General features: G+C 42.5%; 1 protein-coding gene across 1 annotated transcript in view; it reads left to right on the forward strand.

The window, feature by feature from the left end:
- The window catches only part of LOC123792892 (uncharacterized), a 138910-nt gene that overhangs the window by 94521 nt on the left and 30811 nt on the right, over positions 1-13578 (forward strand). Inside the window, exons 31-35 of the mRNA XM_087865371.1 lie at positions 883-978; positions 2006-2161; positions 8996-9225; positions 10149-10287; positions 11754-11874. Of these exons, the coding sequence (XP_087721497.1) occupies positions 883-978; positions 2006-2161; positions 8996-9225; positions 10149-10287; positions 11754-11874 (742 nt within the window). The remainder of the gene's footprint in view (positions 1-882; positions 979-2005; positions 2162-8995; positions 9226-10148; positions 10288-11753; positions 11875-13578) is intronic.

Raw genomic sequence — 13578 nt, forward strand, 5'->3', positions numbered from 1 at the left:
ATCAAAGAAGTTGTGGACATATATTTAAAACCACCTCACAAACCCAGGTCTTCTTACTCCAAAAGCTCCAACTTAACGTTCTTATGTTACAAAGCTAAGCCAAGTAATGCCAACATCAACCCCATGTAAGTCCCACACTTTTACCTTCCTTAGCAACAAGACAATTACTCTTGGTCCAAGTCTTGACCCTCATTTAATCCCAGGAGACAGGATTGACCATGACCATTGGGCCTGTTCCTACTGCCTTTGGATATTGCCTGGGATTAGGTAGATTCGAGAGTCCTGGCTTCCTGCCACCTGAATCAACTCCAACTCTAGGAATTGTCTGAAGCCAGTACCAAGTATACAAGTATAAAACAGGGTCAGATGGACAGACCCACTTTGTCCAGGGCTGCATGTGGTGCCACAAGTAGTAGGGGATGCCTTGGCTGTTGAACAGTGATATGGAGAAGACAGAGGCCCACATGTTAATGTTGTGACATTTGCTTTGAGTTGTTACTTACATTTGGAACACAATGGTGATGAGGGAAAACATTTCAAGGTTCCTAATACTGAGAACATTTAAGTTTACGTTTGTTGATTATAAATGTGTCCCATTGTTATTATAGAATTCTGGAACTTTCAAACGCTGGTGCTGACTAGTTACACTGAAGTCTTAAAAACCCTTCTATGTTTGGCCAGATTCTGGAGGGGAAAAAAAAAAAAGGTTATTACTCTCTCCTCTACGTTATCAGGGACTTTCTATCAAGAATTATTTCTACATAGTAAATAAATCATTCCACAGTGTTTTGGAGTACAGACACAGAAATCCTGTTCACATAAGATGTTTATTATTTATGGACACAGTACAGCATTATCATGTTTCTTATTTGGTTCTTTTAGGCATCTGTGCTATTCCCTTGGAGAGCATTTCTGGAAGATGGAGGACTGTTTCCAGTAATGAGTAGCAGCCCAGATACCCTAGAATATAATATGCAGGTAGGATAGGTCTTCTCACTAGTCACAGAGAGAACTGAATGCAGACTGCAAAGCAGGCGTCATTGGGTCCATAGGTCAGTGGTGAATAATTTATGAGATAAGCAGGGGTGTTTGATTATGAAGCTATAAACCCAATGCTACAAGGTGAGTCATGTTTTCTTACGACAGAAGAGAATCATGTTCTCAGTGGTATGGGCCTTGGTTGTAGACTCAGCTGCAATTCCCATGGCCTTCCATCTCCAATCACTCTTTGGGCCTCTTAGAGAAACACCCAGGCTGGAAGTTCACGGTTGTGTGACCAGGATCCTTGCCTGCCTGTGAACAGTGGCTGTAAGAGAACTCTTTAAGCAGGATCCATAAGTAGAATTTCTTTCAATTATGTGTTTCCCCCCTGATTACCTAAGCAAATATCATTGTGTTCTCATTTTTAAAAATAGAAAATACAGAAATGTATTAACAACATGAAAATCAATCATAAATTCGCTTCAAAGTAATATGGAAGTGGGGAGTGACAGGGATGGGGACAGCACTGGCCATAGGTTGATGGTTCTTGGGGCTGGGTGATGGGAACTATACCGTTTGCTTTTGTTTATGCTCAAAATTAAAATTGTTTGGATTTTTTAAAGTAAAGTAGTAAGAATGGTTAAGAAAATCAGTTATAGTCCCCCACTAAGAAATAATCACAGTTCACATTTCGTTTTATTTTTTCCAGTATTTTCCTTATACATACATGTGTTTATATCTGCACTTTTTAAGGAAAATTGATATCATGCTATATATTCACCATGTACAGATACCACTGTAAAGTTCTGGGAAACTTGGACTTCCATACAAAGCCAAAAGTCTGATATGTTCAAGGAGGACTTTGAGCTACAAATGTTACTCTGATTTTTATGGATTTTCTAATAGTCGAGCGGGCAGGGCTTATAAACATAATTATTCCTAGTTTTCTCCCCAAAATCATGTATAAAGGATACCTAGAAATCTACGAAATGGGTGTTTTGTTTTGTTCTTTTTTTGTTTTTAGCTGTGCCTCTGTCGGCTGAGTGACCGTGACCTCAAGGTGGCTCATGGAGAGCTGGTGGGCATGCAGCTGCTTCTGGAAGATGTACTTCTGAGCAGCTATCATATGATCATGGAGGATCCCTCCAGACAGCAAGCCACACTGGACAAACACTCTCAGGTACTCTTGGTAAATAGTCTACATAATTGTCCAGCGCTGTATGGTACTAAAGGACCTTCCTCTCTGGGAGATGGACCAGAGAACCACCTCTATCCAACAGCCTCTCCCAGTGGGTCCCAGGACTGCGCTAATCCTGCATGCGACCAGCAGTGGAGCAGGGGTCGCCTGTGATCCACGGTATATTCATTTCTTTTCATTTTAAAAATAGAACAAAGGTTGTGGGAGGCCCATTGAAACCAAGTGGAACAAATAATCCAACTGGCTGGATATCCTTAGGAGTCACACATATTTAGAGTCGGAAGACACATTTAGAACTGGGGTCGGAAGGACTGGAGGGGTGTGACAGAGGCCCTGGGTGAACACCTCCAGCCTGGGCTCTCATCTTTATCACTCAGCTAGCCTATGGACGCCTAGGCAAGCCCTCCCCACTCTGGACTTGTCCCTCGGAAGCTCTGAGGTAAAGAGCCTCTAGCCCACCTTATCATAACTGGAAACAATTCTGCCTGTATCTGGGAACCAGACAGAGACTGGTCTGGACACAGGGTAAGCCAGCTGGCACCCCCATCTGAAGAGCTCCTCTTCCAAGCCAAACTTTCCGAGAGAGGCCTGCAGCAGCCACCTCCAATTCCTTACCTTCAGTCCGCTCCTCAGAAACTGCAGCTTGTCCGCACTGAGACCGCTCTCATCAAGAGCACCACAGTCCTTGTCACTGAATCCCCTGGATACTTTTCAGTCCCCTTCCAACCTGACCCCTTGTCAGCATTTGACCCAGTGTGTCCTTGCGGCCTCCCTCTTCCTGGCTTCCAAAGCACAGCTCCCTCCTGGTCTTCCTCTGGCATCGGTAGCCAGTCCTTCTCAGACTTCCCCATAGACTCTCCTCTGCCTCCTGCCTCCCCTCTACCTCTCCCAGTCCCCAGAGTATTATGTTTCGGGTTCTGTCCCGCTTCTACATTCCTACAGGTCTGCATTTTGACTTCCATGATGTTAGCCACTTTTGTCTTTGTAGGCCCTGTCCTCCATTAAAAAAAAAAAAAGCATTAAAAGTTAGAGTTTACAACTGTGTTAATATAAAAAAAATAATATCCTATATAAAACATTTTATTCAACCTCAATATCCTGTATTTTCTGATTTTAAAAGAAATTAAAACACTTTGTGGGCCCTACGCACTGTGCCTTCTCTGTCTAGTCAGCATGTGTCCCCTGCATACTATTAATACTACTATTGGCTATGATTGAGATATTTTCAGAGCGCTTTAGTAATTACTAGTTTCTTTAATCTTCACAGTAATTCCATGAAGTAGGTACTTTCATTATTCTCATTTTACAGATAATACTGAAGCTCAGAAAGGTTAAGTGGTGTCCCCAAAGTCACATACCTAGTGAGGAGGGAAACCCAGATCCCAACTGAGCAATCTAGCACTAGAGCTCCCTTCCACTCTTACCCACTACGTTGTTCCACTTCTCAGCCTCTCCCTAGGCAAACTCATCTGTTTTTATAACTATGATGACTTTACATGTGATGACTCACGCAATTACCATCTACATGTCGTGTCCAAATTTCAATTCGTGCATTCAACTTCCTTGTTCCATCCCAGAGCCCGTGTGTCCCAAAATGAGTTTGTTTCACTGCCCAAAACTCTCTCTTCTTTCCATATTCCCTGTCAGTGAACCACCACCTGCCCAGTTGCTCAAGCCAAAACATCTGGACACCCATCTTTGATTTCTCTCTTTCATACCCCACAATCAGATGCTAAGTTTTCCTATCCTATTACTTTAATATCTCTCAAGTTTGTCTACTGTTACCCATCTTCCATCACCAACCCCCAATCAGCATCATCTTCTAATGTTAGGTTATGAGCATAACCTCCAATTGGACTTCCTATATTCACTCTTGCCTTCTTCCGGTACATTCACCAGGGTAATATTTTTAAATGCAAACCTGATTATGTCACTTCCCTCTTATAACCCTTCAATGACTTCCAAATGCCCCGAGAATAGAATCTAAACCACCCATCTCCTGCTGATATCCCTACCCTCAACTTCCAGTGCTTCCTATTGTAACTTCTCTTTCATTTCTGATTTTATTTCTTTAAGACCTCTCTTATTTTCTTGGTGAGTCTAGGTACACGTTTGTCAATGTGTTTATCTTTTCAAAGAACCAGCTCTTCATTTATTTTTTTAAATTTTATTTTTAGTCTCTATCTCATTTATTTCTGCTCTGATCTTTATTTCCTTCCTTTTACTAACTTGGGCTTTGTTTGTGACATTTAAAGCCAATATTTCCTTATTGATTCTTCTGTCTGGACAACCTATCAATTAATACAAATGGGGTGTCAAGGTCTCCTACTATTGTTTTATCGCTGTCAGTTTCTCCCTTTAGGTCTCTTAATATTTGTAGTATATATTTTTTGGTGCTCCTACATTGGGTGCATATATATTTAGAAATGTTTTATCTTCTTGAGGTCGATTCCTTTATCATTATGTAGTGCCCCCTTTATCTTTTATAATAGTCTTAGTTTTAAAGTCTATTTTGTCTAATATGAGCATAGCTACATCATCTTTCTTTTCATTTCCATTTGTAGGGAATATCTTTTTTCCATCCCTTCACTTTCAGTCAGTGTGTGTCCTTATTTATGGAGTGAGTCTCTTGTAGGCAGTATGTAAATGTGCCTTGCTTTTTTATCCATTCTGTGATTTTCTAGCCACTCTGTGATGTTATTAGAGAATCTAGTCTATTTGCATTTATTTTAATTATTATAAGTAGGTACTTATTGCCATTTTGTTAGTTGTTTGATGACTATTTTTATAGTTCCTTTCTGTTCCTTCCTTCTTCTCTTTCTTTCTTCCCTTCTGGTTTGATGTCTTTCTTTAGTGTTACGTTTAGAGTCATTTCTCATTTTCTTTTGTGTGTTTAACATAAGTTTTTGCCATGTAGTTACTGTAAGGTTCACATATATCATCCTATGTATATAACTGTCTCTTTTAGGTTGATAGCAACTTACATTTGAACATTTTCCGAACCCTACATTTTAACTATCACACCCCTTCATGTTTTGTTCTTGATGTGACATTTTACATCTTTTTATTTTATGTATCTTTTAACTAATTATTGTAGTTTTAGTTTATTTTACTTTTGTCTTTCAACCTTCATAGTAGCTTTATAAATTAACCTATTACCTTTAGTATATATTTACCTTTTCCAGTAAGATTTTAACTTTTGTATGGTTTTTTGTTGTTGTTGTTAATAATTAGTGCCATTTCTTTTCTGCTAAAAGAAGTCTCTTGAACATTTCTTATAAGGCCAGTTTAGGAGTGATGAACTCCTTTAGCTTTTGTCTGGAAAACTCTCTCTCCTCTTCAATTCTGAATGATAACCTTCAGGTAGAGTATTCTTGGCTGGAAGTTTTTTCCTTTCAGTACTTTGAATATATCATGTCACTCTCTTCTGGCCTGCAAAGTTTCTGCTGAGAAATCTGCTGATTATGGTGTTTCTCTTGTATGTAACAACTGGTTTTTCTTTTGCAACTTTTAAGATTCTCTCTTTAACTTTTGACACTTTAATTAGAATGTGTCTTGGTGTGGATCTCTTTGAGTTCATCTTATTTGGAACTCTCTGGGCTTCCTGGACCTAGATATCTGTTTCCTTCCCTAGATTAAGGAAGTTTTCAGTCATTATTTCTTCAAATACGTTTTCTGACCATTTCTCTTTCTTTTCTTTTTCTGAGACTCCTGTGATGCAGATGTTATTCTGCTTGATGTTGTCTCATAGGTCCCTTAAGTTATCTTCATTTTTTAAAATTCCGTTTTCCTTTTGTGACTCTGTCTGGGTGAATTCCATTGCTTCGCATTCTGGCTTGCTGACCCATTCATCTGTTTCATCCAGTCTGATGTTTAACCCCTCTAGTGTATTTTTCAGTTCAGTTATTATGTTCTTCAGCTCTGTGGACTCGTGTTTGGTACTTCATTATACTTTCCATCTCTTTGTTGAAGTCCTTACTGTGTTAATCCATTCCTTACCCAAGTTTGGTAAGCATCTTTATGACCATTACCCTGAATTCTTTATCAGGTAGATTACTTATCTCCCTAGCATTATGGTCTTTTTCTGAGTCTCTCAGTCTTGGAGTGCCCTTGTGTAGTTGATGAAACTTCTTGTTCAACCTTGCCCTAGCTCTTGGTTGTTTCTTGAAACTTTGTGATTGTCTAATCAGCCTGATTTACTATTGATATGTCCTTGTCATTGAGGATGTACCAAGGCCTGTCAGTGTTCCAAGGGGAGAAATTTCATTTAGCAACAAGTTTCAGGCTAATCTGAAGCCAAACTCTCAGGCAGCAGCTTTTAAAATATACAAATATATTGGGGTGCCTGGGTGGCTCAGTAGGTTAAGCATCTGCCTTGGGCTCAGGTCATGATGGTGCCCTGTGTCAGGTTCCCTGTTCAGCAGGGAATCTGCTTCTCCCTCTCCTTCTGTTCCCCCCCCCACCCCACTCATGCACTGTCTCTCTCCAATAAATAAATAAAATCTTTTAAAATATACATGCAAATATAGTCTTGTGCGGCCACAATCATAATCCCTGCTGGCCTCCAGACCAAAAGATCTGAAGTATCCTCTGGGTGACAGTTGCAAAACTTGGGACTGTACATGAGTGTATAAGCTCTTTCTGGGAGGACTTACTGAGCTGTATCAAGGCATAGGAGGTGCACAGGATGGTGTCTTCCTGCTTACGTTCCCTGGGAGCATCTCTGTAGCCTCTAGATGTAGGGAAAACCTGAAGCCTGCTTCTCAGGCTGAAGCTGCAGGCTAAGTAAACAGACTTTTTTCACAGGAAGCCAGGGTTGGGCTTCAGTCTGCCCTCTGCAGTGCCCTGGAGTATGGCCTGCCACATACTATCTTTCTGATTGTTACATTCCCTTGGAGCTCAGGAATGTCAGTCCTCTTGGCCACCAGGGCCAAGCAGTCAAGGAGCATCCCCTGTGTGGATTGCCTCTATCCACTGGCTTGAACTAGGCAGCTGGAGATTGTAGGGGGTAGGGCATGCTCTCCAGCTTCAGAAAGGCTGCAGGAAAATGTCTTGACTGCATGTGCCCAGGGGCTTTGGGAATGCAACAGGAGAAAGGAATGTCTTGTCCATGTGCATATTCTGGCTTTAGGCTGAGAGCAGGAAAATGCTGGGACTGCTCACAGTTGCCAGGCCTACAGTGAGTGCAGGAGTGTTGCAACCACCTGTGCTCACCAGCTTTAGCCAAGGAGTGGGAGCATGCTGCTATTGCTTGCTCTTGCCTGCCCCAGCTAGGGAGCAGGGAAGTGTTTGCAATGGGCACCTGCTCTGGCTTCAGCAAGGCGACCGATAATGCCATCACCCATTGCCCCTGCTTGTCTTAGCAGGGTGGTGCTGGGAGGGTTTTGCATCTGAGTTGGCCCACCTGTGCTAGCAGGGTAGGTGGTGCGTGCAATATTGGCATCTGCCAGTAGCATCCTCCATCTCTGGGGAGAGTTCATCTGCCCCTACCCCTCCATTTACTTTTAGATTAGCCAATAAATCTCCTTATATAGTCTAGGTGCTTTTCAAACTGTCCTTTTTTTGCTGGGTCTTCAGGTGAAACTGCACACAAACCCTTCAAAAGGGGCATCTTGGGGCTTTTTGAGCAGAGGGGGCTACATGACCTGTAGGCTGCCCCTTCCCTGTCACCATGCTCAGCCTTGGTCTGTTGAATACTTTCCGTCACTGCATAAGGTTTTATTTGATGGAAGGTTCCTGAAGATAAAACAAATCTGGAAATCTTGGGTTAGCTGCTTAGGGAGGAGGTAGGCTACTTGAGGGGTTATCAGCTATGTACAGAAGCTGTGGGCTCTCCCCTGGGTCTGGCTTGCCAACTCTGCCTCTGACCAACCCTCTTTCTGGCAGCCAAGCCTTTCTGTAGATTATGTTAATAGTGCTGACGGAGGATCCAGTTACACTAGGTGGGTGTTCTTCCTGTTCCAAGGGAGGAAACTTGAGTGTCTGGGGTGCTGTTCCCTGAATGTTCTCTGAGGCCCTTCTTGCTGTAACCTCATGATCCAGGTTTGTATCTTTGTCTGCAAAGCAATGCTCCTTTTCCTGTGACTGAGACCCTATCATCAGGGTGAAGGCCTGGATGCAGGTTTCCATTTTGTCTGTCACTCTCTGGATGACTCTGGCCCTCACACCCTGGCTGCAGGAGAGAGGAACCTGAAAACCTTGTTCCCTCCACATCCTCCAGGGTTCAGAGCAGCCCCTCAACAAACTGATTTAAAGAAAGTACCAATGAATGAATAAACAAATCATAATTCTAAAGGAAAATTGCCTGTTGAATAATAAATTCAAATTAAGAGACATGTAAACTTTTAAAGGATGGGAGAAGGAATAGGAGATAAGATAAACTTATGTTTCCATTTCCTTATCCATAAAACAAGTAAAATCCCTAATTTAAGGTTATATTACAGCTCTACTGTGATGGGGAATTAAATCTCAAGTGTGTTGAAGGGCACTTTCCAGAATGTAGAGGCTAAACATGAAAGGCTCAATTTTTCAAAGGCAGATAAAATGTTAGTACCTGAGTAAAAGAGTTTTTAAAATGAGTGGCTCAAGACTCAAGCAGAAAGCTGAAATGGAGACATTTCCCTCTTTTCTGTATCCTATCTGTTTAGAAAGGATGCTTACCCTCTCTAAGCTCCAAATGTGCTGTAAACCTGAGAACCATTCCTCCTGGGGAGAATAGGCATTCTCCATAATGTTCCTTTCTGCATGGACTACATGTAAAAGGTCGTCCTATATTGACCTATGATTAATAAAGAAGAATTTCTGTAATGCTTTCAGCCAGATTTCTCCAGAGTGCCAGGATTCAGAAGTCCATTCCAAAGCAGCCCAAAAGCCTCCAGGCTGCTGAGGGGCCCATGCAATGCAGTGATGTCCCTTGCTTTCCTGAGATCATTCCTGGTGCTGTGGAAACAGCTGGAAGTGCTAAAGGAGCACTGGGGCCGACTCAAACTGCGAGGCCAGGACAACGATTCTGTCTCCTTCCACAAACAGTTCTCAGAACTCTATGGGTGAGTGTTGCTAAGGTGGAAATTTTTGTGAATGAGTGGAATCTGAGGTCTGGTAAATTCCTCCCCTTACTCTGAGGGTGAGATTTGGTCCATAATCCTGGTACACCCAGCCCCACTAGGCAGAGGAAGCTGGGCAATGTGTCTCTATAGCCAGCGCTTTACAGGAAAAGCTGGGTTCTGTTGACTGCAGGGACAGCGCCGGTTTCCACCAAGCAACACTGTATATCGTTTTCCTAGAGTTCTGTCTCTGGGAACTTGTGCTTCTCCAGTGTCCCCATGGTGCTGACTCTTCAGCTTTTTTAGTTCATAAGATCCCAGTGAGCACTGGGTAGCAAGGTGCTGCTGCTGTGAACTCCTCCCCATTTTCTGCCCCATTAGACCCAAGAATTGAGTCTCTGAGAGCTTCATGCTTTGCAGCCAGAGGTATAATATGGTGCAACATGAGGTCTTAGGTCTGTGGGGTGGGGTGGGGTGGTTTCACAGCTTCAGGCTCTAGCTGGGATGACTTAGCTGGCAGGAAAGACATGTTGCTTCTGCCATGTGTCTGTTATCAAACAAGCATTCACTAAGCATCCACTCACCATCCTTGGACCTTACTGGGCACAAGAAGGTTCTCTTTCGTGGCATAATCCCAATGGTCTATCTTACAAGCCAGCTTTCCTGGTAACTAGGGAATGAGAAAACTTGTCAATATTTTGAAGAATGAAGACTGAAATTAAATGTACCCAATGGGAAAAGGCCTCAGGATTTAATATTGACTAAGGGAGCGGCAACTGTGATGAATTTAGATGTTGATGTGAGTGTCTGTAATGGGTTGGGAGGTTTATACATGATGACAAGAAACAGAACGTGAAGGAAAATAATAGAGAATCTGAATAAGAAAAAATGTTTGTTTGCTAATTTCTGTCTCTCTTCTTCAATAGAACTGACATTCTCTACCCCAGCATGAAAGCTATAGCTAGGCAGATGGGGAAAGAAGATGAATTCGAAAGTATTATAATAAGTAGTCAGTCTATTCTTCCCCCCAAAGGAGCTTCAGAAATCGAAATAAAAACTCAGCAGGTATGCAGAAACTATTTCGAATGTGACTTTGAAATTTTGCTTTATGGCATTAAGCATGTAAAACTACAGATATACCCAAGTGGCATTTTTTTCTAAGACATTAAGTGGAGATTGAAGGTATGTAAATCATTGAACAGGCTCAGAGGGAACTAAGTATTTAAAAGCATGTGGAGCTTTGATTAAGCAAATAACTACCCCGAATATCTCCATTTTGTAAGTCTAGATCTTCATATTTTGATTTTCCTCTAATTAAGGTAGACTACCACAAAAAAAGACTATGTATGATAGAGAACACCCTAGCATCTTTTTTTTTTTAAGATTTTATTTATTTATTTGACAGAGGGAGACAGCCAGCGAGAGAGGGAACACAAGCAGGGGGAGTGGGAGAGGAAGAAGCAGGCTCATAGAGGAGGAGCCTGACATGGGGCTGGATCCCAGAATGCTGGGATCACGCCCTGAGCCGAAGGCAGACGCTTAACGACTGTGCCACCCAGGCACCCCCAAGAACACCCTAGCATCTTAAACTTAGAATCTAGCACACAATTATCCACCCCCCGCAACACACATACCCATGAAAATGGAGTATTTAAGAGAGCTTAAGATGACTGTTTTTCCGAGAATAAGACAACATGATTTACACACTAGTCCACTTGGTGTCCTAGATGATCTACGTGAGAGGTTGTTTTTCCAAGTGTTTGTTCACCTTGGTCCCGGGACACAGTCTCCACATGGCTGTGTTCCCCTGTATCTGTAACACGCAAGGCTGTATTCTCCTTGTTACTGTAACAGGCAAGCAAAACTTCCAGCTGTTTGAATGTCAGTGGAGAGATTCATGTCCCCTGAAGTTCAAGAATCCAGTGGCAACCGACCCTCCACCCCCACAACACGCACACACACACACACACCCCCCAGTCCCAAGCCCATTGCTTACCCTTCTGAGCCCTGGTTCTCTCTAGTACCTGGGGTCCTCTGACAGGGAGAAACATGGACTCTACAAGCATAATGGTAAAGTAAGGGCTCATGGTTATCGGGACAGTTTTCTCCTGGTCCTGTTTGGAATTTTAGGTCTTCTCATGAAATCCTCCTTGATAACTAAATAGAGTTTCAGGCCCAGGGGTTTCTCTTGTAGTAACCTCTCATAAAATTCCTGGCCACATATAGAGACCCCCAAAACACATGAGGTCACCTCAGACATTGAACACTTTGCTATTTCGCACGACTTGGTAAAAAAGGGTGGTATTTTATCAACTAGGATGTGGGCCAGGAAGAAAAGATGTTGGTCTCCAAAGAGGTATATCTACCCTTGCAGAAACACTTGGAAACCCAAGAAAGGAACCCTTCTTTCTTCCCTGGGAGAGAGTATCTGAAGAACAGGACCTAGCCCCAGACCCTTCTGTAGGAATTTGACTTAGCTGCTCAGAGGATAAGCTGAATGTAGGAAGTGACTCTCAAACTTCTTACTCTAGCTTCAGAAACTTCTGGAAAATCTTGAAATTCATATGATCCAAGAAGTATTAAGAAAAGTTAACAGAGAGATAGCACTGGTGATATCAGAAAAATCCAAGGAGCAGTGTACTCTCCCTACAGGTAAAGTATGTTTATTTTATTACTTCACAAAATAGCATTTATTGGGTTTTTTTCCTAATTATAAAAGCAATCCATGTATCATTTTCATGATTAAAAAGTACCACAATGTCCAGAAAATGAGGTAAAAATTAGTTTTTCACAGCTTGGCCCAGAGAGAACTAGTAACACTTTGATGTATTTCCTTCCACTTAAAGTCTTTTAAATTTCTTTTAAATAGAGAACATTTGTTAAGTTCAGTCTCAACTCTGATGATTAACTCATAACTGAAATAAAGTTGAAATGGGTAAAACACATAAGATTTCCTTATTTGTAATATATTTAAGTGTGTGTGTATGTGTGTGTGTGTGTGTATACAGACACATACACACAATACATATATATGACATATATGTCAAAAATCTTACAAATACATGTATTTGAGGTGGGAAGGAAATCACAATTATTTTCTTTCATCTGAAGTCTAAAGTCAGGATCACTTCACAGGCATGTGATCAGTGTACTCACACAGGACCCAGCACTACTTGGGGTTTAATGCTCTATGGATACCGTCTTGAAACTCTTGATTTTAACTTAGAATTTGTGTTTTGTAATTGGAATTCAGTGAGTCCATGGAGCATGCACCAAGGACTTAGAGCCTATGCCTTACACAGAGTCCCACTTCCTATTGCTTCCCCACCTTGCCCGGAGGGGTTCTCAGCTGCCTACTCCCCTGCTCTCTGGCACCCTAGGCACCCCAGCCTCCCCCTCAGCATCCCCACCCTGCAATTGCTGCAGTCCTCTACTCCACTGGGGGCCTGAGCAGGAGGAAGATCAGGATATGTGTACCTAGTAGTATCTCAAGGACCCTAGTCTGGCAACATTATGGTACATCTGATGGGTGACTCAGTGGGAGCAAGCCTATTACCTATCCCTAGATTCGTACAATAGCCCAGGATAGAGGTTACAATACCCTTGGGGTTGCCTGTCCACAGTGGGCCCCCAGGAAGGAAAGATGCCTGGCTCAACTTCTCTGTTCCTGGCCAGGGCATGGGGCCGCCGTCCAGTAGGTACACATACACTCATGCTTCCGGTCACAGGGTGGAGCCCCTGGGTGCCTGTGAGGGTCGCACTTGCCTTGCGCGCGTTCTCATGCCTGGGGAGTGCAACATTAAAAGCAAATAAAAACACCATGACAGGTCAAGAGAGAGACCACAGAAGAAAGAAGGCACTAGATTTTAGTACCTACCGTGGTGATTTTGTCCCCCTGCGTTTTGGATAAGAAGCCCTGCATTTTTATTTTGCACAGGGTGCCATAGATTAAGCAGCCGGTCCTGTCTGAACTTCAATGTCTACTCCTGACTCCTACTAATTCTGCAGGAAAATCCACAACCTTTAAATGACAGAGAAGTTGTTTGACTCGCAAACTAAATTAGGTTTTCCTTTTGAGACAAAGTCCACAGACGTTATAATGTGCATTAATAATCTATGTCCTCACCTAAGACATTGTCGTTTTTATCAGTGCTTCGAGTAACTGAATTCTGTAAACAGGGCTCTGGGAAAAGGCTATGCAGTGAGAGGGCAAGCCACTTCTTGGCTGGAGATGTCACCAGAGAGAGAAATGTCACCAGAGAGCTGAGTGAGGTTGCACTTCAATTACAGAACATTAAACAAGACACAAAGCACTTGTTGTTGGTGCCATGTTTGCTGCATCCAGGCGGCTCCCCT

This window comes from Ursus americanus, chromosome 11 (assembly GCF_024610735.1).
Source record: "Ursus americanus isolate L20-20 chromosome 11, mUrsAme1.1.p, whole genome shotgun sequence".
NCBI lineage: Eukaryota > Metazoa > Chordata > Mammalia > Carnivora > Ursidae > Ursus > Ursus americanus.